The 26426-nt window shown below is 43.0% G+C and overlaps 1 protein-coding gene and 2 non-coding genes across 9 annotated transcripts in view; all 3 read left to right on the forward strand.

Moving 5' to 3' along the window:
• The window catches only part of CCAR1 (cell division cycle and apoptosis regulator 1), a 33123-nt gene continuing 6697 nt past the window's right edge, over nucleotides 1-26426 (forward strand). The window contains exons 1-20 of one of the 7 annotated variants that reach the window (XM_071438406.1): nucleotides 1-116; nucleotides 983-1101; nucleotides 8493-8743; nucleotides 9652-9696; nucleotides 10377-10409; nucleotides 11845-12038; nucleotides 12935-13049; nucleotides 13121-13310; nucleotides 14546-14678; nucleotides 14967-15128; nucleotides 15616-15841; nucleotides 16834-16947; nucleotides 17785-17951; nucleotides 18700-18910; nucleotides 19715-19798; nucleotides 20451-20636; nucleotides 22503-22694; nucleotides 23610-23843; nucleotides 24189-24300; nucleotides 25959-26041. In XM_071438406.1, the coding sequence (XP_071294507.1) occupies nucleotides 73-116; nucleotides 983-1101; nucleotides 8493-8743; nucleotides 9652-9696; nucleotides 10377-10409; nucleotides 11845-12038; nucleotides 12935-13049; nucleotides 13121-13310; nucleotides 14546-14678; nucleotides 14967-15128; nucleotides 15616-15841; nucleotides 16834-16947; nucleotides 17785-17951; nucleotides 18700-18910; nucleotides 19715-19798; nucleotides 20451-20636; nucleotides 22503-22694; nucleotides 23610-23843; nucleotides 24189-24300; nucleotides 25959-26041 (2895 nt within the window). In that variant the 5' untranslated portion in view covers nucleotides 1-72. Of the gene's footprint in view, nucleotides 117-275; nucleotides 399-982; nucleotides 1102-8492; nucleotides 8744-9651; nucleotides 9697-10376; nucleotides 10410-11844; nucleotides 12039-12934; nucleotides 13050-13120; nucleotides 13311-14545; nucleotides 14679-14966; nucleotides 15129-15615; nucleotides 15842-16833; nucleotides 16948-17784; nucleotides 17952-18699; nucleotides 18911-19714; nucleotides 19799-20450; nucleotides 20637-22502; nucleotides 22695-23609; nucleotides 23844-24188; nucleotides 24301-25958; nucleotides 26042-26426 lie in introns of those variants that run through there. The other 6 variants (XM_071438407.1, XM_071438409.1, XM_071438410.1 and 3 more) reach the window with 6 other exon arrangements.
• Nucleotides 16233-16296, forward strand: LOC139595666 (small nucleolar RNA SNORD98). Its single transcript, XR_011681083.1, has one exon. It is a non-coding gene; the product is annotated as a small nucleolar RNA SNORD98 (small nucleolar RNA).
• On the forward strand, nucleotides 17570-17633 carry LOC139595665 (small nucleolar RNA SNORD98). Its single transcript, XR_011681082.1, has one exon. It is a non-coding gene; the product is annotated as a small nucleolar RNA SNORD98 (small nucleolar RNA).

The raw sequence follows: 26426 nt of genomic DNA on the forward strand, positions 1-26426 counted from the left end.
CCGCACGCGGCCGGGCCGGGCGCGCGCCGCCTCGCGCGGTCGCAGCCGTGACGTGGTGCGGGGCAGAGGCGCATGCGCGGGGCGGGCGGCGATGGCGGCGGCGCGGGCCCGCGCAGGTACCGCGGGCGCGGCGCGAGGGGCCGGGGGCGCGCGGGGCCGGGGCTGCCCCGGAGCAGGGCCGGGCCGGGCGGGGGCCGCGGGGCCGGGCGGGGCGGCGGCAGCAGCAGCACGAGGGGGAAGGAGGAGAAGGAGGAGGAGGAAGGGGCGGGAAGGCCCCGCTTCCCGCCCGCCCGGCCCGGCGCCGCCGCCTCCGCCTCCCTTTGCCTTTCTCCCGTGCGGCGCTTTCCGGCCGGCGGCGGGGCCCGCACACGCGGCCGGGAGCGGAGGCTGCCCAGGGGGTAAAGGAGCTGTGGTGGACCCCGGTGGCGGGGGGCGGGCGGGAGGCGGCGGGGCCGGTGCGGGCCCGGCTCGGCCCGGCCCGGCCCGCGTGGTTCCCGGGCCCGGCCCGGCCGTGCGGGAACGCGAGCGGCGCCCAGCGCTGCCCCGGGCACGGCCGGTGGAACAAACAAGGAATATAAACCCTGGGTTCCGCACAGTCACCTTTCCCTCGGTGCCTGGGAATGCGCTCTGCGTTTTCAGTCGCGTTGGTCCCGTTTCTAAGAAGTGGGAGATGGCGATTGGGCCTTGGGAAAATAAAATAACTTGTCTTACAACTTTCTGTCTTCCCCATACGCGACGCATGTTGCCCACCAGGCTTTAGGGATGTAAAACTAATATTTCGAGACTCTTTTTTTTGTTTTGTTTTTTTTTTTCCCTTTTCTGGTTTTAAAGTTTGATTTTGATTTTTTTTTTGTTTGTTTGTTTTGTTTTTGTTGGCTGGGGTTTTTTGTGTTTTTGATTTTTTTTTTTTTGGCCCAGAATTAAAATAGCCTGCCGGTATTTGTTTCAAAGATTGCAGCTGCGCTTTATTTTATTTTACTAGATTGCAGTTACGGAAGATAGACACCCGGGCGATTCTACCTTCTGCCATGGCTCAGTTTGGAGGACAGAAAAATCCCCCTTGGGCTACTCAGTTTACAGCCACTGCGGTGTCTCAGCCAGGTCAGTTTACACTCGGTGTTTGCACCCTGACAGATCGGGGATTTGGCGATTCCATACTTGGCTATGCACTTCAGAGTGGCACGATGCTGACTAACTTATCCAAAGTCTATTTAGGTAGCTTAAATCGGGAGTTTTTCCCCACAATAGAGACTTTAAAGGTCGTTGCCTGATGCTGTCTGTTGGTTTTGTTTGTTATTTGGTTTTCTTAAGTGGTGTGAGTAAAATCCCAGGTGAATTTGGGTTGATTGTTTCAGTCAATAAACAACATATCAAGTTAGTCATATTCCAAGATGTGTAAATCAAATTACCTCCTATTAAATTACATGGTTCTGAACTAAATAACATCAGCTCTGGTAAGGTGTTACAGATTTCTTTATGCTACCTGACTTTCATTTTCTGGGCAGCCTGAATCAATGTTTATAAATTATATTATTAATTTGTTTTATTAATAGATTCGATATAATCCACATAGTGGAAAGTTCTCTGAAATTTGCTACTTGGGTGAGAAGGGGGGAATTTACTTTTTAATGCTGAGTTAGAATTAAAAGGTCCCTGTAACCAGAGCTACTACCCTAATAATGGTAGAGAATTTCCTTTGATTCAGCTGAGAAGTGTTATTAATTGCAAGGCACTGGTTAAAAAACCTGTCTGGCTCCATTTGCCTGTTGGCTTACAGCACAGAAGGTTTGAGGCAAGGATGTGAAGTTTGATGCATGATTAATTTTGGTGCTTCCATTTCCAGTTCTGGAGCACCTCGTGCTTTTCTTGAGTACAAAAATTTGTTAATTAAATGTTGGAGCTGTGTTGCGCAGTGTGAGGAGAGTTCAGCAAAGCTGTGGCACTCAGAGGGGTCTGGGTTTGACACGAAGTTCATGTCACACCTCCTTTGTCAATGGCAGCCTGGCAGAGCTTGGGAGTGTGTGACATTTTGGAGGTGCATCTCTGGGGTGGGAATCTGTCTCCTTCCTGACTCAGTTTCTTTCCCAAGGTGAATCCTGTGGCTGCAGTGTTTCCCATGGGCACTGCTGCACTCACACGGTGCATCCCAAGGAGTGACTCACAGCACTTTGTCCCCGTGTGCCTTTTCCTTTTCCTCCATGCCCCCTCTGCTCCCTTCCCTACCTAAACTGCTGCTGTCCCTCAGCAGCTGCCCACAAGCAGTTTTTCTCTGTTCCTCTGAATAGCTCACACTTCCCTTATCCAAATGGCTCTGTCTCCTTCTGTGAGAAAATCCCTAACAGCTGGAAAGGGTTGGGAATGTGGGACAGACAAACTTTGCTTTTGGTTCTCATGTCAGGCTGGGGGAGGCACTGGAGCAGTCAGAGAATGGGAGCTCCTGGATTGCTCTGAGGAATCAGAACTAGTGGGGGAAGGTGGAGGAGCAGCTCCATGTCCTGCTCCAGAGGGAAAGCTGCCCAGAGCCTGCCGAGGGGAGGAGCTGCAGTCATCCCAGAGCTTGCTGAGGTGGGAGCAGGAGGGGGTGGATGGAGCATCCATCAGCCTCTGAGCCCTTTTCTTGTGACTCTGCCTGGGCCAGCCACTCGTGAGCCTCCTGAAGTCAGATGAGTGCAGATGTCACTGGGATGGGACTGCTCAGTGTCAGTTGCTGGGAGAGATTTGCCACCTGCTCAGTGAGGGCAGCACCTGCAGGGGTTCATGGCTGTTCATCTGAGCCAGCAGCACCTGACTCAAGCCTGAGAGCCACTCAAGATGTAACATTTGCTTGCACTTTTACCTTTTTCTGTGCCAGCTCCACGTTCCTTCATGTTCTGGTGTCCTCTTCACGTGTTTGTGTTCTTTCCTGCTCCTGCTGCAGTGCAGTCACCGTGTGTGCATCCTCTTTCTTCCCCTGAATCCAGTCCCTGGCATTCTTCTGCCCAGATGCTGTTTTAGTACATACTTGTTCCCCTGCTTTTTTAATTTTTAATACATCCAAAGAGCACAGGAAGCATCTTTTGGAAGGTGAGCAGTGCTCTTTGACACTGCTGGGAGCTGAAGAGCAGTGTTTCTGCTTGAACTTGCCCCTTTCAGTGTGAAGTTGTGACCTTCCAGGGGGCTGTAGTCCCAAGGAAGAGGTGCTGTCATGGCTCAGGTGTGCTGACCAGCCTCACCTGCTGCTCACCTGTGCTGCACCCAAGAAACGGTGCAGATTGGCTTATCCTTGTTAACCTCGGTGTCAGTAAACTCAATTTTAAAACATCCTTTCAGGGGGTTGGCCAAAGCTGTTACATGTATTTATGCATGCCAGCTGTTTTTATCCAAGTGTCAGGTTCCTTCTCCAGAGCTTTGAGGTGCTGGAGTATGAGGGAAGGAGATCTGGATTTTTGTAACACAAACAACATGATATATAGTTTTTTTCAAGCTGTCAGAAGCAGTGAGTGATGGTGTTAGAAACCCAATTTGATTATTGCAGAAAAGGTGGGATCACTGTTGGGGGTTTGTGTTTTTCATTGTTTTGGTTTAGGGATTTTTTGGTGGATTTTTTTTTTAATTTCTGATGTGGATGCTGTCTTGGCCATCCCTGGTGAAGAAGTAACTAAATAAGTAAAAGCTCTTAATTATTAAAGTGTGGCACACTGGTTGTAGGCTGAGGGCTATGTAATGAAGGCTCTGTGATCCCTTTGGGAGGGTTTATTAATTACTCTCTGAGGAATTAGAAGAGGGATGGGCAATTCCAGGTGCCAGCAGAGATGGATGTGTGAAGAGAAACTCCTACATGGAACACAGTGAATTTTTGTCTGCTCCTCATCTCATGCTTTTGTGCATCACAAGACTAAAACCAGAATAAAGCCCCCGCCATGGTGGTTGAGCATTGTTAAAGAATAAATTAAATCATGCCTACTACAGAAAATTACTTCAACTTGCATAATGATGCAAAGGAGAATTCCCTCCTCCTCTCTAGCTCTTCACTTTTGGTGCCTCTCTGGTTTGTGCCACGGTGCTTGCCCTGTGCTGTTCATGGACTATGATGACAAGCCTGGTTTTATGGAGCTGTGCTGCTGGGGAAGCTCTGGCTCTGCTCTGGTGGTGCTGTCTGTGCTGGATCAGGATTGAATGGTGTTGGAGTGAGGAGTGGTGCAGCTGATGGAGCTTGGTGCCTGTTTTGCTGCTGGCCCTGTGAGGTGGCTGCAGCCCTGTGCAGGGACAGGGTGAGCATGTGCTGGGTGTCAGCCCCTGAGGAGCAGGAGCTGAGCACACAGTGCTGCTGGCTGTAAACACATGTCCCATGACAAATAGGCTGAGCCTGGTTTCTAGGGCATGCCTGTTTAAAGGAGTGGTTTTGGAGTCGGTTGTGTGATGTTTGTGTTGCAAGTGTGTGAAGCTGAAAGAAACTTGAAAGCCCAAGGACCCAATTTCACCATTTCTGACAACTGTGAGCAGTGTCCCAGGCCCTGCCTAGGGTCCTCCTTTACTGTAATTCTAATAAATCCACATCACTGACCAAGGGGACATCTGCAGCTATGTATTTTGAAGATGTTCCCTAACTTCTAGGGACCTGTAGGGTTTAGGGGTAGGAAGAGGGACTAGTAAATTCTGTCTTTGTGTTGGTTGCCACAGAAATGTCTGTAACCTAACCCAGAGCTGCAGCTTGGGAGCCCAGCTTCTGCCTGAGCCCTTCCAGCTGGAGGTGCCACACAGTGTTTGGTGCCAGTGGGGTTGTTTGCCCTGCATTTGAAGGAAGGCATCTCCATCACTGCACTTACTGAGATGGTTACAAATCCTGAGAAGCTATTGTTTGCCACTGCAGATGCTTGTGGCAGTCAGATGTGAATTGCAGACTCAGTCTGATTCATTCTCTGTCTCTTGTTTTGTTGTGTGATTTTTCCTTTTTGTTCTCTTTTTTTTTTATTTTTAACTAGTAATGCAAACTCAGTTGCCTAATTAATTGGAGCCTGTTTGACCAAGATGAGTACACAGATGAAAGGTAGTCAGGTGAAAGTCCTGGAATACTTTGGGGCAAATCAGTGGGAACAAGATCCAGCTTTGAAAAACTTGTTACTACAGGTGTTATCTTTTGAGAGGATCTTGGCTGGCTTTTGTCTTTGCCCTTTCTTAGTAGGTTGATCTGCAGTGTTGTAGACTATAGATACCCAGTTAACATTAAATGCTCAAAAAGTGACAGTAGAGACGGCAAAATTTCTTGGTTTTTCTTAGTTGACAAAATGGGATAAGGGTGTTAGGATGGGCTGGGAATTGGTTGAGATAATTCTGGGTTGTGCTGAAATGAAAATTGCCATAGTGAAGCTGAAGAGCTGAATTGTTCCAAGATCTGGTTTTGGCAATAGGCATTTTTGTTGGTACAAAGTAGGAGAAAACTTGGGAAATTTGCTTTTGGTAATGCTTCCCAACTCCATTCCCCTGTGCTGGAACAACATTAGGATAGAACTTTGGACTGAGTGACAATAGCTGGCATAGTCACACATGTTCAAAGGTAACAGCAGGCAGCAAATTTCTGCACTAATGGGAATTTCTGCTTGGCATGTGGAAGTAAGAGGAGAAAGATGAATGCATTTACTGAGCCAGCAGTGTTACAGCCAAGAAAAGTGCAAGTTGTCCCAGGATACAGCAGCAAAGCTTGTAAATTATATTTAAAGATCTGTTTAAGGTGTGTTATGTGAGACAGTGGTGAGGATCCAGTTGAGGGTGTCCTTCTGGATGGTCCAAACTGCACATTCAAATTGAAGCTGGTGATCAAGCAGGAGGCAAGAGAATGAAGACAGTGGAGGGTTTGTTAGGAGACAAGCCTGAAATTTTGTTTTCTGGCTTCTAAAGACATGCAAATTTTGGAATTTTCCAGGGGGGAAAGTTAATGATATGCTGTACACTGCAGAACGCTTGATTTCACTTTTAAAATACTGTTACTTCCTGGAATGCTTATGTGGCAATATTTGATACAGATCATAGTGATAGGAATTATTTTCAGTGTCGTTTATGTATTTCTTTCCTGTTTCATTCCAAAATTACAAGATGATCAGTGCCACCAGCAAAGACTGCTGTGCTAGAAAGGGCAGTGTGACATTATTCAGGACCTGTTGAGTGGGGTGCAGCATTATTTATGGTAACAATCACCAACTACAAGCAGGGTTTTACTGCATCCCTGGATCAGGAATGAAAGGTTCCTTTTGCATCAGTAAGAGCAGTGTGGAGCACAAACTCTGCAGGAATACTGTAAATCTCTTCCTCATTCCACTGTGTGTCTTTGATGGCTTTGGATAATCCTGAATGGTGCTCAGTTCTGAAGATGGCTGGCTGACCTGTTTTTGCTGGCAGTGTGTTTCCCTGCCCAGTTTCTCTCTGGTTTTATTTAAACATGTGGACTAGACTGATAGTTTAATGAAGTGATATTTGATCATGCAGCTGCCCATAACTTTTTAAAAAACTCCTGCCAGACAGGGAGCAGGTTTCCAGATAGGTTGGCAATTTTTTGCTGAGATTTTGCAGGGCTCTTTGTCACCCAAAAGATCCCTCTGCAAACCTTGAGCATACCTTGTCCAGAAGCATAGCCTGTGCACAGCTGCTCCTCATGATTTGCTTCTGTTCTGTGGTGAATTAAAAGCTGGCATGACAATAAAATAAACGAATCTTTCCTTCTAGGCAGTTTGAGCCTGGGCAGCACAAACCCTTCCTATTAAGAGCTGCAGAGAGCTTGAGTCCCCTTACACATGCAGACTGATTAAACTCTCTGTTGTTACAAGGCTGCTCCTTCTCCACCAACCCCCACTTCACAGGGCACAAAGACAGCACTGAGTGAAGCAAAAACTTGGTGATTCCAGAGGACATGTTCCATAAGCCTCTGTTTCACAGATGCTGTTACAGTAAAGCTTTCTCTTGCCCTCAGTAGAATGCAATGTATTCATTTACAGAGCAGAGCAGCAATCTTCATTTGGCTCATCCAAATGAAGGTTGTCCAAGGAAGTACATGGGGGTGGGGGTGGGTGCAGGTGGAGATGACAACAACAGAGCTGGAAAATCATGAGCAGCTCCAGAGAAGGAAGTGTAATGGTCTCTGCTCCTCTGCTGTGCTTCACTATTGGTAGATGAATTTAGAAGAAAAGCTTGTGTGACTGTTCACAGGGGTCCGAGGATGAGGGAAGAGATGAGGATCTGACTCTGTGTTTCAGAAGGCTGATTTATTATTTTATGATATATATATTATATTAAAACTATACTAAAAGAATAGAAAAAAAGAATTTCGTCAGAAGGCTAGCTAAGAATAGAAAAGCAAGAAGAATAACAAAAGCTTGTGTCTCGGACAGAGAGTCTGAGCCAGCTGACTGTGATTAGCCATTAATTAGAAACAACCACATGAGACCAATCCCAGATCCCCCTGTTGCATTCCACAGCAGCAGATAACCATTGGTTACATTTTGGTCCTGAGGCCTCTCAGCTTCTCAGGAGGAAAAATCCTAAGGAAAGGATTTTTTCAGAAAATATCATAGCTACAAGCTTGGTAGATGAATTTAGAAGAAAAGCTCAGTTTAGAAGAGAAGTTAGTGGGATGTGATGCTTTGTGTTGAATTTGGGAAGTTGATTCACTGTAGGAGTGTTGGGGGTAGGACGGTCAGGATGGATGGAGACGAGAGATTTTTAAAGTTAGGTTGTGGAACTTGGGGTTTATTGCAAAGGGCCTGGGGGCAGGGCCCTGCTGGGAGCTGCCAGGCACAGCTCAGAGCAGGACTGAGAGAAGAGAGGGGCAGAGAGGATGAGAGGGTGAGAGAGGAAAAGGGCAAGAGAGTAAAAGGTGTAAGAGAGCGAGGTTCCTGTTACAATACAATAAATCATCTTCTATGTTGAATATTCTAATTCTCACTGACCAATCTAGTTTAAGATACAAATCCTATAGCATTTACATACAGCCTATAAGAATCATTACATTACCATACTGTGTTACATTTTAAACCCTAAAAACTCCTCTTTAGACCCCTTCTGCCAAGCTGTAGGGTCTGCTCTGGGCCTTGTACCTGTCTGCAAGCAGAGGGTGTTGTTCCATCAAAAGGGGATTACCTTCAGTTTGGCTACATTGTTGTTTTCCCGTTGTTCGGTAACTGAGGGATCTCAAAGCTTGCTTTCATTTCAATCTCACTTACAGTTTCTATATTCTCAAAATCTTTTGCTAGACAATCATATTTATAAGGCTTTCCTGTTTCATCTTCCCCAACATAATGGTCTCTGCTCCTCTGCTGTGGCTCACTATCGGTAGATGAATTTAGAAGAAAAGCTTGCTAGATCAATTTAGAAGAGAGGGTAGCGGGATGTGATGCTTTGTGTTGAATTTGGGAAGTTGTTTCACCGCCTCGGTGATCTCGGCTGAGGCCAGAGCATCGCGCACCGCGTCCTGCATGCCCCGGGCGGGCTGCGGGCGCTCACGGCCGTGTTCCCTCTCTCCACAGCTGCCCTGGGCGTGCAGCAGCCCTCGCTGCTGGGAGCCTCCCCGACCATCTACACGCAGCAGACGGCGCTGGCAGCCGCGGGGCTGACCACGCAGAGCCCCGCCAACTACCAGCTGAGCCAGAGCGCCGCGCTCCAGCAGCAGGCGGCAGCCGCGGCCGCGGCCCTGCAGCAGGTAAAGCACCCACCGCGGCCGGCGCTGCCCGAACTGCGGCCGGCTAAAGGACCCAGGAGGAAAGGAGAATGGCAAATGGTGAACATCGCAGTGTGAACCTGTCTCTTATCCATGGCGGGACGGGGGGGTGTAGATAGCGGTGGTGGAGGTAATTAGGGGCAAGTTGGGATGTGGAGGTGCTGAGTTTTAGGCCTTTGGGTGAATGGGGTTGCTGCATCTAAGCTGACAATCTCAAGTATCTCCCACCTCTCTCTCTCTCTCTCTCTCTCTATCTCTCTCTATCTCTATCTCTCTCTCTCTCTGTCTCTATCTCTCTATCTATCTCTCTCTCTCTCTCTATATATATTTATATATGTATCCTTTATGGGATTTTGCATGATTTTGTAATGTGCTTTCAATACTGTCTTAAGCGTCAGGCTTAACCATAATTGCTGACTTTAGCTAAGAAGAGAATTAGTGGGAAGTTGGGATGTGGAGGTGCTGATTTTTAGCCCCTTTGGGAGAATGGCTTTGCTGCATCTAAACTAAGAATCTCAAGTATCTCCCATCTCTCTCTATATATATACACATATGTACATTTTTATGGGATTTTGCATGGTTTTGTAATGTGCCTTAAATACTGTCTTAAGTGTTAGGCTTAACAAAAATTGCTGACTGTAGCTAGAAAGAGAACATCAGGGCCCACTCTAAAGGCTCAGAATATTTGTTATGAAAATTATATACATTGATATTATGAAAATTATATACATTGATTTTATGAAAATTATATACATTGATTTTATGAAAATTATATACATTGATTTTATGAAAATTATATACATTTGTTATGAAAATTATATACATTGATATTATTAGTTCTTTTAAAATTAAAATTTTTAAATTTTAATTGTTTTTATCTAGAACTCGCTAAGCAGGTAACTTATATTTGATATTATTGTGGTAATAATTCTCCTGTTTATGAGATATTTTGCTTTTATCTGTTTCAGCAATATTCACAACCTCAGCAGACTCTCTATAGTGTACAGCAACAGGTTTGTCTGATTCTTACTGTGTACATCACAAATAACTTTAAAATAATGTTGATTGTGTGTCTTGTAGGATTTGTCTCCGAAATCATCCTCATATGGGAAGTTGTTAAAGAAACTTAAGTAACTTAAAGAAACTTTGTGTGGCAAAAGAGAGCTTGAAGTTCATAAACTTGGAAAGATGTGTGCAGAATGGAAACCTGCCTACCTTCCTGCAAAAACAAATTTTAAAACTATGTACTGTTCCATGTGTAAATGATTCTCTGCTGAACTTTGCTCCAAACAGGGCCATGTATTTTAACTGCTGGAAAGACGCTGTCCAAAAACGTTCCCTTTTGGATTTCTATTATGATCTTCTAACTTAACAGGATTTTTTAAAAAGAATAAAAATACAAGGGAATTACATGCCTAAGCTGTTCCAGCTGCCAAAATTTTTTTGGTATTGCTATTAACTTTCAGTTCAAAAAAAATTAGCGTTTCTCCTTTCTGTATAAACCTAGGTTATACAATCTCAAAATTAACCCCACAAGCACAGTTTTACATTTGTGCAAACTGCTGAAATGACCAAGCCCTAAAGGACTATTAACTGACTCAGCTTAGGCAAAAACTCTTACTTGTAAAGAGAGGTAGAATTGTACAATTTCCTTAAGCATATAAAATTAATTTATAACTTTATTTATTTTAAGTTGCAGCAACCTCAGCAGACCCTTTTAACTCAGGTTAGTTTGGCTTTATTGTTTGGTCTTCATCCCCAAACACAGATAATGCAAGAGTGCAGATTTGTGACATCTTGGTATTTTAATCTGTAAAATGAACTAATATAAATGGACATTTTATTGGTACAGGTTTATTTTATCCAGATGTTAAAATATGCATAGCCTTGGTTTCAAAAATTAATAGCAGCCACTCTTCCTTAATGTTGAAGGGAACATGTGTGTTGATTATATTTTAATTTTTTTTTGTTTGAACTTCAAGTATCCATTTGTTTTGCAGTAAATGACAAATGGGGAAAATCTTTCTCTTCTCTGTGAAGGAATTTAATTTCCTGTATTAACAGTATGTGTATAAAGAGGTTTAAAAAGAACCTTGCTGAGCTTGATGGGTTTAAAACATGCAGCCGTTTAACACATTGCAAATTCCTCTAGTTCCATTTGCACTTGAACTTTTAAACAGGCTTTAAAAAGGTAAAAATGTTTGACTTGATTTCATTATCTTAACTGTGTTCTGCTTTTGTAAGGAAAGTCCATGACCTGTTGAGTTAGGGAAGGGTTTGTGTTGTCCTCAGCCTTTACTGACTTCTAATTCCAGGTGGGATATAAATGCACAATGACCTCTTAAGCATTTATTCCTAGCAAAGCTGGGAATTTATCTCCACTTCAGTCCCACTCTATGGGTTGCCTGTAGACAGTAATGCAGTCTTCATGCTGTTTGTCTGAACAAGGTACATTTTTGGGGGAAGCTGACTCTTGTAAAAAAGAAAGATAAACAAAACCAGTCTTCGTTCAAAGTAAGAAACATATCATCTTCAAAAAAACCAACAACAACCTGACAAAAACCACAGAAACTTCCACCGTCTGCAATGTCTGTTCTAGGTGCTCTAGTCACGTTTAGCTGCTGTTTGTGTGGCTGCAGGAGCTGCTCCCTGTCAGCGTGGCAGCTGTGCCAGCCCTGAGCGTTCCTTTGTTTCACCTGAAATGTCAGTTCTAGGTGCTCTGATGATGTTAAACTGCTGTTTGTGTGGCTGCAGGAGCTGCTCCCTGTCAGCGTGGCAGCTGTGACAGCCCTGAGCGTTCCTTTGTTTCACCTGAAATGTCAGTTCTAGGTGCTCTGATGATGTTAAACTGCTGTTTGTGTGGCTGCAGGAGCTGCTCCCTGTCAGCGTGGCAGCTGTGACAGCCCTGAGCGTTCCTTTGTTTCACCTGAAATGTCAGTTCTAGGTGCTCTGATGATGTTAAACTGCTGTTTGTGTGGCTGCAGGAGCTGCTCCCTGTCAGCGTGGCAGCTGTGACAGCCCTGAGCGTTCCTTTGTTTCACCTGAAATGTCAGTTCTAGGTGCTCTGATGATGTTAAACTGCTGTTTGTGTGGCTGCAGGAGCTGCTCCCGTCAGCGTGGCAGCTGTGACAGCCCTGAGCGTTCCTTTGTTTTGCCTGCAGCCGGCGGTGGCGCTCCCCACCAGCCTGAGCCTGTCCACGCCCCAGCCGGCGGCGCAGATCACTGTGTCCTACCCCGCCCCACGCTCCAGCCAGCAGCAAACCCAGCCCCAGAAGCAGCGGGTCTTCACTGGGGTGGTCACCAAGCTCCATGACACCTTCGGCTTTGTGGATGAAGATGTCTTTTTTCAGCTTAGGTAAGCTGGGAATGCTCACCTGCAGATGGGATTACTTTGTGATGCTCTCAGTAGTCAAAGGTGGAGATGGCTGCACACTAATTCTCTGTACAGTAGTGTGCTGTTTGCATTCAACAGTGAAAGTCAAAGAGGTTAATAGATGTCTGAGGTACTTTGTGGTGGTGTTCACAGGGGTCCCAGGAGAAGGGAAGAGATGAGGATCTGACTCCATGTTTCAGAAGGCTGATTTATTATTTTATGATATTACAAGTAATATTATACTAAAAGAGTAGAAGAAAGGATTTCATCAGAAGGCTAGCATGCAAGAAGTGGAATGATAACAAAAGCTTGTGGCTGACTGAGAGTTCAAGACAGCTGACTGTGCTTGGCCATTAATTAGAAACAGCCAACATGAACCAATCAAAGATGCACCTGTTGCATTCCACAGCAGCACATGATTTTTGTTTACATTTTGTTTCTGAGGCCTCTCAGTTTCTCAGGAGAAAATATTCCTAAGGAAAGGATTTTTCATAAAATGTGTCTGTGACAGTACTTCATGTGAACTTTTGAATTTTTTTAATACAAAGCCCAAAGGTGGGAGACCCAGAGGTTACTAGCCTCATGTAATAGGGAATTACAGAATTTGCAGGTGATCAAAAGCACAAAACCTGCTGTCTGCATGTCTTAACTTGGTACTGTTTGGGGAACTTTTCCCTTAGGGCCAAAGACAGGGAATTACTAAGTTCCTGTGCATACCTGAACTGAAGCAGGTAGCACTAACGCTGAGTTTGGGGGTGGATTCTCTTCCTGTAAGCTTTTTTTAATGAATCTTACCTACTTTCTCCTATCTTCAAATGAGACATGCAAAAAACCAAGCTAAAGAAGCCTCTCACACACATTTTCTGTGACGTTTGCAGCGCTGTTAAAGGCAAGACGCCTCAGGTGGGTGACAGAGTTCTGGTAGAAGCTACTTACAACCCCAACATGCCGTTCAAATGGAACGCCCAGAGGATCCAGACCCTGCCCAACCAGGTGGGTGTGGCTGCAGGAGCCAGGGGCAGGGGCTCAGCTGGAGCTGCTCCTGACCCTCGGTGTCTCCCCAGAACCAGAGCCAGGCGCAGCCGCTGCTGAAGACGCCGCCGGCCGTCCTGCAGCCCCTGGCCCAGCAGACCTTCGGTGTGCAGGCACAGCCACAGCCTCAGTCCCTGCTGCAGGCACAGATCTCTGCAGCCTCCATCACGCCCCTGCTCCAGACACAGCCTCAGCCCCTGCTGCAGCAGCCACAGCAGAAAGGTGCTCCTTCAGTGCACACACTTGGGGGTCACCCTGGTAGGCGTGAGGGGGGCTGGGATGGATGGGACAGATGGAGACGAGAGATCTCTGCAGCCAGGTCATGGAACTTGGGGTTTATTGCAAAGGGCCTGGGGGCAGGGCCCTGCTGGGAGCTGCCAGGCTCCAAAGAGGGAGAGAGAGGTAAAGAGAGTGGTAAAGAGAAAGAAGGCAAGAGTGTGGTAAAGAGGATGAGAGAGTAAAAGAGAGGATCAGAGAGCAAGGTTCCCCTTACAATACCATAAGTCTTCTGTGCTGAATATTCTAATTCTCACTGACCAATCTAGTTTAAGATACAAATCCTGTAGCATTTACATACAGCCTATAAGAATCATTACATAACCTACTGTGTTACATTTTAAACCCTAAAAACTCCTCTTTAGACCCCTTCTGCTAAGCAGGCAGGGTCTGCTCTGAGCCTTGGGCCTGTCTGCAAGCAGAGGGTGTTGTTTGATCAAAAGGAGATCACCTTCAGCTGGCCACACCATTGTTTTCCAGTTGTTCAGTAACTGAGGGATCTCATAGCTTGCTTTCACTTCAGTCTCACTTATAGTTGCCATATTTTCAAAATCTTTTGCCAGGCAATCAGTGATAGAAGTGATAATATTAGGACTGGTCTTAACACAGTAAAAGCAAGGGCAGAAGAACCAAAGCAGAATTGTTTTGCATAAATGCTTACTACAATCTAATTAGTCATAGTTGTTCATTGGTGTTTAGTAACGTTTGCTCTACCTAAATCACTTGGTTAAATGCTTCAAAGCAAAGAGATTATGTGCTATGGGATTGATGTAGCAGTATAATATATTGATTTAGGAATCATTTTTCAGGATGCCAGTTATTTTTATGTATGAATAGCCTTAAAATGAGGATTTCAGTTTTCCTTCAGTTCAATGAGTAGGTAGTGTATCTGTAATTTAAGTTTTTGAAAAGGCTTAGCTGTTTATTAAGATGAATTCTATGTGCTTAGGTTATGTTAGTAGCTTCCATCTCAAGAAGATGCTTTTAACCAATTTCACTTGGATAAAGTGTCAGCTTGCCGCAGTGAAGAAAACTTTAGGTCTCTTGAGTTTCTTTGGGGGCTGTTAATGGCTAAATTTAAAACCAGAAAATGTCCACAATGAAGCAGCTGTAAGCAGCAGTGTTTACCAAGGGTAGGTGGATGCCCCTGTTCTGTATTGATGCTGTACATTCTGTTCCAGGTGGTTTGCTGCAGCCCCCAGTCCGTCTGGTTTCACAGCCACAGCCAGCTCGAAGACTCGACCCACCGTCCAGATTTTCTGGGAGGAATGACCGAGGTGGAGACCCCATGCCAAACCGAAAGGATGACAGGAGGTATGTAGGCCAGACTGTGAGCCAAGCATTCCATAAAGAGCTTTCCTCACCCAGAGCTGAGCTGCTTGTCCAGAGTGGGTCAGCAAGAGCCACAAGTGGTGTTACCCTTAGGAATGAGGGAAGAGTCCTTATCTACCTAAAAGTAAGGAGTTGTGTAATCAGTTTCTCTTATAAAGAGGCTTTACTGAAACTTTTTCCCTGTTCTGAGTTGTGTCTGACAGTTGTGCTAGAAATCATTTAGTGTTAGCAGCCTGCTAAAATATTGGTATTCCGTGTGTGTTGTTTCAGTCGGGAGAGAGAGCGGGAGCGGCGCCGGTCCCGGGAGCGATCCCCGCAGAGGAAGCGCTCGCGGGAGCGATCGCCGCGCCGGGACAGGGAGCGCTCCCCGCGCCGCCCGCGCCGCGTCCTGCCCCGCTACACCGTGCAGTTCTCCAAGTTCTCCTTGGACTGGTATGTTCCTGCTGCCACGTGTTTGCCTGCAGTGCCTCTAATCATGGCACAGCTGCTGGGAGCTGTGTCAGCCCACACGTCTATAAGTGATAATCCTGACTCTCCAGCTCTTCCCAGAACCTTTTTTAAACGAATTTTCCCTATTTTCTCCTGTCTTTAAATGTAACATGCACAAACCCAGCTAGTCAAGTATATAATGGCTAAGAACCTTCTATGGTGAACTTGTTGAAGGTTCTGTGTTACTTTACAGTGCTATTGCAAAATAGCTTTATTGCATTGTTTAGTGAATATTCCCTAACATGCAGACACCTGAATTGGAAGAGTGTTTAATAGTTATTTTTAAACTTCATCCATGACATTCAAACGTAATATTCTTGAGATTTTATATATCCAGCACCAAATATGCAATGGTTGTATTGCCAATTAATATAGCTCTTGAGTTAATAGTTCTTACTTGCTGTATCTTTCCACCCTGCCTGTGTTCCAGCCGCAGCTGCGATATGATGGAGCTGAGGAGGCGTTACCAGAACTTGTATATCCCCAGCGACTTCTTTGATGCTCAGTTTACGTGGGTGGATGCTTTCCCTATGTCTAGACCCTTTCAGCTGGGAAACTACTGTAATTTCTATGTAATGCACAGAGAAGTAGATCCTATAGATAAGAACGCTGCTGTCCTCGATCCACCTGATGCTGATCATCTCTACAGCGCTAAGGTTTGTGTGCTTTTCCACTGATACTGCTATTCATTAGAAATCTTTTTATCAATAGGGTGCAAAAGTGGGTGTAACTGAACTGAAGACATTCTGCAGCCATTTGAGCAAAGTACAATGTTTTAAATTTTTCAGTAAAAAACTAGTATGTAGAGCTTAAAAAATCACAACTGAAATTCAGTCTGTTTTTCTGTTACTAGAGCTGTGCTAAATCTTGTGTTTACAGAGGGCTCTTCCATTGTCTGCACTCAGTTGCAATGATGTGATTATAGGAAAGAAAGCCAGCTCCTGCAAGGTCTCTGAATGATTTCTTAGGCAATTCATTTTGAGTAGTTAATGGAGTCCTTTTTATTCCTTCAATATGAACTTGATGGAAAATCTTGAAAGCAAGAAGGAGTGATGATGTTTTAAACCTATTCCATTGCTGAAATGATCTGTGGAAAAAAATAACTGAACTCTTTCTGTGCAGTTTGTGTTATTCTGTTTAGTGGTATTTTCTTTCCTTATTTCCTGTTCATCTCAATATTTATTGTTTTGTTTGAAGTAGATTGAGATCTGTCTTTAAAAAGTAATACTTCTAACACAGATTGGCAAAATCTCAGACCTATTTTAATGACGGACTTCAAAGGGATCAGGTTTTAGGAAAATGTTTTGATAAAGGAGTCTTCTATATATGGTTACAGCTCTTGATGCAGCATATTTTGATATTCAGATAGAGAGAGATTTAACTTATTTGCCTTCTGTGTACAAAACCAGTGAAGCCTCTGCTCGAGTATCAGCCATGCTGGTTTTTCAGTCTGTTTGTGCAGAGCGAGAGCTGCCTTTCAGAAAGCTGAGCTTCAAAACATAGGCAGTAACTGAGAAGGAGCATCCTGTTTTATCATACACCTGTTTAGGGTGTAGAGCAACCTTGTTAAGTTTTGGTATGTGTGTTTGTGGTGGTTGTTCATCAGCTGTAGTGAGACCTTCACCAGACTGCTGTGACTTGCCCCCAGGTGATGCTGATGGCCAGTCCTAGCATGGAAGACCTGTACCACAAGTCATGTGCTCTGGCTGAGGATCCCCAAGAACTTCGTGATGGATTTCAGCATCCTGCTAGACTTGTAAAGGTAAATATGTTTCCATGCCAGACCCTTTTGGCAATAAAGGTTGGTTATAGAGCTTTGCTGCTTTTGACAGTAAGAGAGGAGCTGGTAGACAGTTGAATGATGACTTCATTTTTCCTCTGAAGAGATCTAGTTTACATGTCAATTCTTTTTCCACTTTATAGGAGCTTCTCATTTACTGCTTTGTTCCACTTATTAAAACTAAAATAATTAACTTTGTTAGCTGCTTTTTACAAGCACTTAGTGATTTTGTAAGGGCTCAGCTGTGAAGAGAACACAGAGAACTTGAAGCAACAGTTAAGCAGCCATTGTGTTAAGGGAAACTTAACCATTAAACTGAACAAGCTGTAAGTGCTGTGGTGTTTCAGGACAACAGACTTGTTTTCCAGTTAAATTCTAACTTACAGCACATGGGAATACTTTCATTTATAGGTGTGATGCTCTTGTGCTCTCACCTTCTGTAGCTTTTCTTCTTCACTTTTAAGCAGGCACATCTATAAATGTGTGTCAGAGTTAAGGCACCATTTAAGTTACTGTCTGTCTTTTGGGTTAGAAAGCTTTTAATTGCAAAGGGACAAGCCTATACCAGTAAACAACCTTGATGGAAAATCTTCAAAGCAAGAATGAGTGATGATGTTTTAAACCTATTCCATTGCTGAAATAATCTGTGGAAAAAAATAACTGAACTCTTTCTTGACTGATTTTCATTTTCAGATTTCAAAATAATTTCACGGTTTACTCACGGATTTCAGTGTGTGTGCTATGAAATATTCTTTGCACTTTGGGAAAATGACCTTTTACCCCTAGCAGGGGAACATTCAGAAGACTCTTTTTGTCTAGTTTTTAGTGGGTATGAAAGGCAAAGATGAAGCAATGGCTATTGGAGGACACTGGTCCCCCTCACTGGATGGACCTGATCCAGAAAAGGACCCTTCGGTGCTGATAAAGACGGCAATTCGCTGTTGCAAGGCTCTTACAGGGATTGACTTGAGTGTGTGCACGCAATGGTAAGTACTGCATCCTGCCCTGCAGAGCCAAGTACTCTGTAGAAATAAATACTTGTCTGTTACCAGGACTTTAAAAAAAAAAAACAAAACAAAACAAAAAAGGCTGGAAAAACCCTTTTTTCTTTGTCAACTGCTCTTGGTAGTTCAGGTGAACTACTCAAAGGATGTTCTGTTTGGTAATCAGCTTGATTGGTGCCAACTGTGCTGAATACTGCATTAAGAACTAATTAAAAATTCTGGGTTTATTTTGACATGTTATACTGTAATTTTTTTAATGAATGTGCGTTGAAAATATTTTTCATTTTGTGCATAGCTGGAGAGGATCGTCAAGAGAACTTCATTTCATTATTCTTTTGTTATAAATAAATAGCCGTTTGTTATACAGCCATATTTTCTCTTGATGAGTTTCTGTCCTGCATTAACACTCACTGTGGTTGTACCAATACCAGGAAAGCCTATTGTATGCTAAATTTGAAGTTCTTCAACAACTTCTGTTTGCACATAAAACCTACTTGGGCTAAACAACGAATTTTATGAAAAGCATTTTGTTGATTCTCCTCCTTTTCAGTCGCGATACCTTTTTACAAGTGTGCCAGAAGAGAAAATATGGCTTCCATAATTTTTTTCTTTAGATAAACCTCAAGGTCTTGCAGCAAAATTTCTTTACTTGATGTGCTACAAGTGATCTAGGCTCTTGAAAAATGTATTGTAGAATTTTTTTTCCAACATGCTTCTTCCCTTGCAACAGGTACCGTTTTGCAGAGATTCGCTACCATCGCCCTGAGGAGACCCACAAGGGGCGTACAGTTCCAGCTCATGTGGAGACAGTGGTTTTATTTTTCCCGGATGTTTGGCATTGCCTTCCCACCCGCTCAGAGTGGGAAACCCTCTCCCGAGGATACAAGCAGCAGCTGGTCGAGAAGCTTCAGGGTGAACGCAAGGAGGCTGATGGAGAACAGGCACTGAACGCTAATCCCTTTTTCTATTTCTGCTTCTCACAGGCACAGGAACACAGGCACAAAATGCACACCACATACTACACTACATACATACACAGGAGGAACATAACTGGTAACAATGACTGGTAAACCAGCTTTCAGCAGTGTAGTGAATGTTGCTTTTTATTTTTATTTCAGCTAGTTCACTAACTTTAAATGTGTATGCTGAGATCACAAACGGAATTAAATTGTGCTTACCATGCGCAGACATTTTTATCGTAGACGTAGTTGCTGGAATCTGGGACCAGTTGTTGAGTGAGATTCAGTTTATGAATAGCTGTCTTCAAACATTTTGCCATTTTCTGAAATTCCTAAATTCTCTCTTGTGGCCAGTTCTAATTGTGATATTTGAAATTGAACAAACATTAGTCCGAAACATCTGAATTTCAGGCCATGTGGCTGATCAGCATCTTGGAATAAGGGAAGGTCTGACTGAACAAAGAGTAATTTGGGGGATTTAAAATGTGGGGGAAGATCACCCGCTGTGTGGTTACTGGAGACCAGCAGTGTCTGTGTAACCCCAATATCCTTTGTGGTGTTGCTTATCACCCTTTTGTGTTCCACAGATCTGGCTTGTATTGGCTGAGTGGCACTGTGATCATTTATAAAGTGGTAGAATGTGTGTGTGAACTTGTCTAAATAATAACTTTAGGAGAAGACTATCTGAAACAGTTGTGACCTTGCACAGATCAGCAACAGAATTTAAAAAATAACTGAAATGCTTTCAAGCTTTCTGAATGATAATTTTGAAATTTTATTTGTCAGGATGAAGAGGAAAAGGATGATGGAGAAGCTAAAGAGATCTCTACGCCTACACACTGGTCTAAACTGGATCCAAAAACAATGAAGGTAACAAACACTTCTGAAAATTTATACTTTTTCACTTTTAAGACATGACCTGAAATGCAGCAGTTTGTTCCCTTAACTGAGCAAGAAACTTCAGTAGCATTTTGCTGAATTTATAGGTACCAGAGGTGGTATCACAGTATGCAGAGGTGACTCCTGGTTGTAGAAAGTGAATGCAGCTAATTAAATCTATTCTGAACTTTGTACAATTAAAGGACATCATTTATGATACATGAACTGGAAAACAAGAGTTCTGCTGTAATCTACCAGATTGGTATTTACATTAAGAAATGTGGGGTCTAAAATACTTACAGAATTGTACATTTTTGTACAATTACTGCCTTTTTTAACTCTGTCAGGAGACATAATAAAAACTTTCCTCAAAAGCAGTAGTAATAATAAACTATTTTACTTTAACAGAATCCTTACCCTGCCTCTGTGGAAAGTTCCTCAGAAAGAAGTGTTTTGTGGAAAACATCAATTTAAATGCAATAGGTTTTTTTGTATCACTAACTATTAGTGTTTTTCAGCACAAGTTTAAAAAGTACAGTTGACTTTTCAGTGCTGTTGATTTTTACCTCACTTTCTCTACTAATCCAGCGTTTTGTGATGTCACTGCTTGATGCCACTGACAGAGCTTTTATTTATTTACCAGGTGAATGACCTTCGCAAAGAATTAGAAAGTCGAACCCTTAGCTCCAAGGGACTGAAATCTCAGCTGATAGCTCGACTGACAAAGCAGCTGAAAGTAGAGGAACAAAAAGAGGAGCAAAAGGAGCTAGAGAAGTCTGAGAAAGAAGAGGAAGAGGAGGAGGATAGGAAATCTGAAGATGATAAAGAGGTTAGGATTTGGACATGGTTTAAGTCCTAAGTGTATATGAAATATATGAAATATTTGTATAAATATGTATAAGCACAAAAATAGAGGCATGTGCCTACTTCTGCTGGCATTTTGTTGTTCTCAGGTGACTGTACTGGGAACTCTTGCTGTGCCTTGAGCTGCTGAATTGGGAAGAACTCTTGGCTAGTTTGAATTACTTTGTGTCAGCCAAATCAGCTCAAATGTGCCACTGCACTAAGCGTGTCTGAATTAATGTTTGACCTTAAATCTAAGGAAAAATAAATCCAACCCTCCTGAGAAAAGTCATGCTCAAGATGAGTGAACACACTTTACAACACCTTAACTCCTTAAACCTACATGAAAAGCAATTACTTAGTTCTGTTATTCTCTGTATCTCACAGTCCAGCTTCTTCACGTGGCTGATGGTTTGCTTGGGTTTGTTTTCCCTTATTACAAAGCTTTAGTCTTTGCTTTTGCATGCTTGCTGTGTATTAGAGTTTCTCAATTTTGTGGTTTGTAGTTGCAGTGCCTAGTCTGGTTTGCTGCTTCACAAAAATTGACAAAATCTGTGCAGTAAGGCCAAAGCTCAACCATAGAAAAGGGGCAGAAATGTCTGGAAAATCCTTGTGCTTTAGTTGCTTTTAAACCTGCCTTTTTGTATCTTACCTGCTAACCTGTATGGGGTGATTGGAAGTTTGATATTTTTATACATCTCTCTGAACCTTGTTGAGGGAGGAAAGGCCATGTGCTTGCTAATTCTGTCAGCTGCTGCTGCCTTTTCCCACAGCTTGGATGGGGTTCAACTAGCTTGGGTTTCTTGCCACAGCTTTCTTTAGGATTGGAGGGGAGCTGTGAGTGTGCTGGCTTTTTATGAAGCACAAGCTCTGCCTTGACTTTCTCTGTTGTCAGGAGACTTCAGGATTTGTCTCTTGGCAGTCAGAAAGATGGTGGCGTTTTACATTTCATAACCCTTTGTTTCATTTGCATCAGGTATATCCGTAGAGATTGCATTTCCATAATCAAGAGTTAGATAAAATTGTCATCTGGTAACTGTTAGAGCTGTGTTGGGTGTCTTTGGAGAGGTGAGCTATGAAACCTTTCTCTTCCTTTGTAAGGAATAAACAGCTTGCTGTGCTGTACAGCTGTGTGTTCCTTCCAGCAGCTTAGGCTTTCCTTTGCTCTGGGAAGCACTGAGTCCCAAAAACTCATGTAGAGGCTGAAACTTCAGCTTTGGAATGTGATGTTTGTGAGGTTTCCAGGATGAGGTGAGAGATGAGGAATCTGACTCGGTGTTCTCAGAAGGCTGATTTATTATTTTTATGATATTATATTGTATTATATTATGTTATACTATATTATATTAGTCTATAGTATAGTATAATATAATATATATACTATATAATAATATAGTATAATGTTATATATTATACTATATATGTAGTATAGTATAATATAATAGAGTATGCTCTTCTATATTATATCTACTATATTTTATATAATATTATAGAATGCTATACTAAAACTATACTAAAGGAAAAGAAAGATACAGACAGAAGGTTTAACAAGAATGATAATGAGAAACTTGTGACTGAGACTCCTCAGAGTCTGACACAATTGATGGTGATTGGTCATTAGGTAAAAACAATTTACATGGAACCAATCAAACATTCACCTGTTGGGTAAACAATCTCCAACCACCTTCCAAAGCAGCCAAACAAAGGAGAAGCAATCAGATAATTATTATTTACATTTTTCTCTGAGGCTTCTCAACTTCCCAGGAGAAGAAATCCTGGCGAAGGGATTTTTCCAGAAAACACCGCAGTGACGTTGGAGTTTGCTCCACGCTGGTTTTGTGCCCCTTTGCAGGAGGAGGAGAGGAAGCGCCAGGAGGAGCTGGAGCGGCAGCGGCGGGAGCGGCGCTACATCCTGCCCGACGAGCCGGCCATCATCGTGCACCCCAACTGGGCCGCCAAGAGCGGCAAGTTCGACTGCAGCATCATGTCCCTGAGCGTGCTGCTGGACTACAGGCTGGAGGACAACAAAGAGCATTCCTTCGAGGTAACGCACACTCAGCTCGTCTGGTTTCTCTCTAATTGTCCTGTGAAGGTTCCTGAATTGCTGAGCCTTTGGTCCATGTTACTGTAGTTACCGTGCACTCACTGCGTGCTATCCAGAGGAACACACAGGTTTTCAGATATTGAGTGGAATTTGTAAAGTTGTGTAAGGATTCCATGTTCAAAGCAGATAGTAAGAAATCTGACACTTCATATAGTTCTGATATGGTGGAAGTTGCTAAAATTGCACCTTCTCAGGGTCTGGTTCAGGATGACCCCAAGATGTGTTAGAGAGTCTCTTTTCCCAGCCTGGCAACCAAAGGATTCTTCTGTTCTGCTTTTCAAGGTGGTTTATTTTCTGTTATCTATAACATGCTTTCTCCAACCCCCCAGGGTCTGGCAGGTTGGGTTGTGGCACACTGACACTTTCAGTGCAGTGTTATCTTTTTCTACTAAAAACTACATGTACTTTATTTACAATAATTTCCCAATACCTATCACCTGTGTTAGACAGTGTGTTCCTACTCTAAACCAATCCAAAAGTGCCACCATCACCAGAAGATGGAGGCTAGGAAGGAGAAAGAAGGACAAGGCATGCCCAAATTCCTCCATCTTGGGACCCCGAGCTCCCATTCTAAAGACCCCAAAATTCTGATTTTCACCCTGTGACAAACTAACATTCTACTTAAACTTTCATGGTTTACAGATCCTCATATAAGACTGGTAATTGTTTCCATGGGTCAAAATCAAAGGCACAGGGGTCTTGGGCTCTGAGCCCCCTGGCAGGGGCTTGAGCCATCCAGGACAGCCAGAGGGATCTCCTGGGTTCTGACAGCACCTCACAGCTATTTTATCATAGTTATGTAAGTTTTTAATACATGTTTTAAAACTTTTTGTCACTTTTCTTCTTTATGTGCAGGTATCGTTGTTTGCAGAACTCTTCAATGAAATGCTTCAGAGAGATTTTGGTGTCAGAATTTACAAAGCACTGATTTCTCTCCCAGAGAGAGAGGACAAAAAGGACAAAAAAAGCAAAAAAGATGAGAGAAAAGAAAAGAAAGAAGAAAAAGATGATGAAACAGATGATCCAAAACCTAAAAGAAGAAAATCTGGAGACGATAAAGATAAAAAAGAAGAGAGAGATGAAAAGAAGGTCTGCAGTTAGTTCATATGCAGTCTAGCCTGTCTGGATCAATATTCAAGTGTTACTATTTCTATTTTACATTACTGCTTTCAGAAACTCAGCTCTTGTAATGTTAGTTCATTGATTTGACTTTTTGATCTTTTTAAATATGCTTCAATTTTATTCAGTAATTTAAAATTTTTACAGGTGTATTGGGAGTATTTTAACATTCAGCTGTATCATATAAATTTGTATTTGTGTTCTTAGATGACTCATGTATGTATGTAATGTAGGCAAATTTTGACTGGCAGTAAGGGTTTTGTTTTGCTGGGTTCTGATTCTGACTAGATAAATATTTAGGAATTTTTGTTACAGAGGGAAGATAAAAGGAAAGATGATTCTAAAGAAGAAGAAGAACCGGAAGAGGACAATAATCAAGAAGAGTACGATCCAATGGAGGCAGAAGAGGCTGAAGATGAAGATGAAGGTATCTTGAACTATGACTTCTGTGACCTTTAACCAATTTTTTTATCATCGCTGATTGTGTTCTTTCAAGCTGGAGAACGCACTGGAACTGAACAATTGAAAATTGCATTATTAAACTGATGTTATTCTAGGAATTTTGACCATTTGTATGTCAGATGGAAGTTCCTTTAGCCAGGCCCTGTATGAACATGGTGAATGTGAACTAGCTCCAAGTAAGGCCTGCATGTAGAAGTGGTTTCATATTTTTCAGAATGCAGACCACTCACAACTCCCATTGAAGTCAGTAGGAGATGTGAGTGTTCAGCACCTCTGAAAAACCAAGCCACTTTTACGTGCCTGGCTTCCTACTCCTCAGTTCTGGAATGCCATCTTGGCTTTAGCTAGGACACAGTGCAGTGTGGGTGCCCTGCAGCCCATGTTACAAGAGGTTGTTTTTTGTTTGGGCGGAGCTGTGTTAGCCGGAAGAAACAGGGGAAGGGTCTGGAGGACCCTGCAGGCAATGGCAGCAGCTCTTCCCCTGCTCAGGGCTTCAGGAAGGTGTAAAACATCCTGTGTGCTTTTTGGTTTGCACTTTGGGGCAGTTGCCTTTCTGTGGAGAGGTTTTGCTGGACATGTGGATGTGAGCTGTGTGGATACTGCAGTCCCAGCATTTCCAGTTGTATTTTTGGCAGAGTACTGCACCAGCCTTAAAAAGCTGATGCTAATCTGTGGTTTCCAGAACAAATCCTATTTGCTTATAATTTACCTGTAAGAGTGGCCTGGGCTTGTCTGTTGTGTGCAAGTGCTCTGCTGCTTCCCAGAATCTCTCCTTGTGCCATTCCCAGTCAAGAGTTGCTGGGAAAACCCAACAAGCCATGGAGGTGCAGGAGAAAGCAATTGGTTCTCAGAAAAGGCTGCTAAAATTAACCAAGGGTTGTAATGCATGGTTTTTCCCAAGTTTTCCTCACCAGGAAGGTGAGCCTAAAGCTGAACTTGGCACATGATTCTCTGAGCCAAGACTTGCATGGGAGGTGCAGAGCTGCATGCCATAATCCATCCCAGCAGTTGTCTCCTCCCTTTCTCTCTTTCAGTCTAGTTTTACTGTACTGCCTGCCTTTAGATAAAAAACCTGCCATTTGTAGTTGACATCTAGTAAGTGATGTGATCTGTAACTTCTTGGAGAATCTGTCATAGGAAGAGTAATCTCTCACTCAACATGAGTATAAGCACATGGTTTTAATTACATAGTCTATATGGGTTTTACTGTATGAAATATTTGAGAGTAAATAATACTGAATTGGAGTAGGAATAACCATAACTGAGTGCAGACTCTGCCAAGCCTCATTAGGGAGAATTGGGGTAATTTCTGGCACACCACTGAAATAGATGGAGATGTTGGCAGCACTCATCTTGGCCTAGTTAGCATTTGTTTCAGCTCTTCTGTCCTGTGTGTGAAACAAACACAGGGAAAAATTATAAATGGCTTATGTTAAAATAAGACTAGAGAAAAATCAGAGTTTAACAGGGCTCACTTCAAGGCATTTTTTTCAATTATTTTTCAGGGAAGTGTATTGCAGATGTTTGGGGGTTTATGTGGGCTTTTATAGAGGCAACATGTACTCTGTAATAGTTATATAATGGTTTGCTGTGGGTATGTTGAATTTTCTTTCTGTTTTGCAGATCGGGACGAAGAGGAAATGAACAAACGGGAGGACAGAAAAGAGGGAAATAAACATTGCAAAGAGAGGGCATCCAAAGATAAAGTAATTAACACCTTCCTTAATGACTGCACAGACCTTGTTAGAGGTGTCCTAGTTACAGCTTAGCTTTATTTTTATTGCAAGACCTGTTTTCCCTTTGAAAACAGCTGTTAAGTAAATGATTGAGGGATGAGGGGACGTTTCCTATTTTATAATTAGATGAATTCTATGACCATTTTTACATACTAGCATGAACAAAAGGAGATTGTCTACCAGCTATTAACATCCATTGTGATGTATTTCTTCTAAATATTGAAAGATTCCTTTTCATATAGAGCTTAAATTAGTCTTAAATAATGTAATCTAAGTAGGTAATTGATAGTAATATTAATTAGTTGACTTCAAGTAACAGTAAAATAAACAGAGAAAAAACTTTTGTTAAGTCAGA

This window comes from Agelaius tricolor, unplaced genomic scaffold (assembly GCF_023055355.1).
Source record: "Agelaius tricolor isolate 1412-34295 unplaced genomic scaffold, bAgeTri1.0.p SCAF_13, whole genome shotgun sequence".
Taxonomy (NCBI): Eukaryota; Metazoa; Chordata; class Aves; order Passeriformes; family Icteridae; genus Agelaius; species Agelaius tricolor.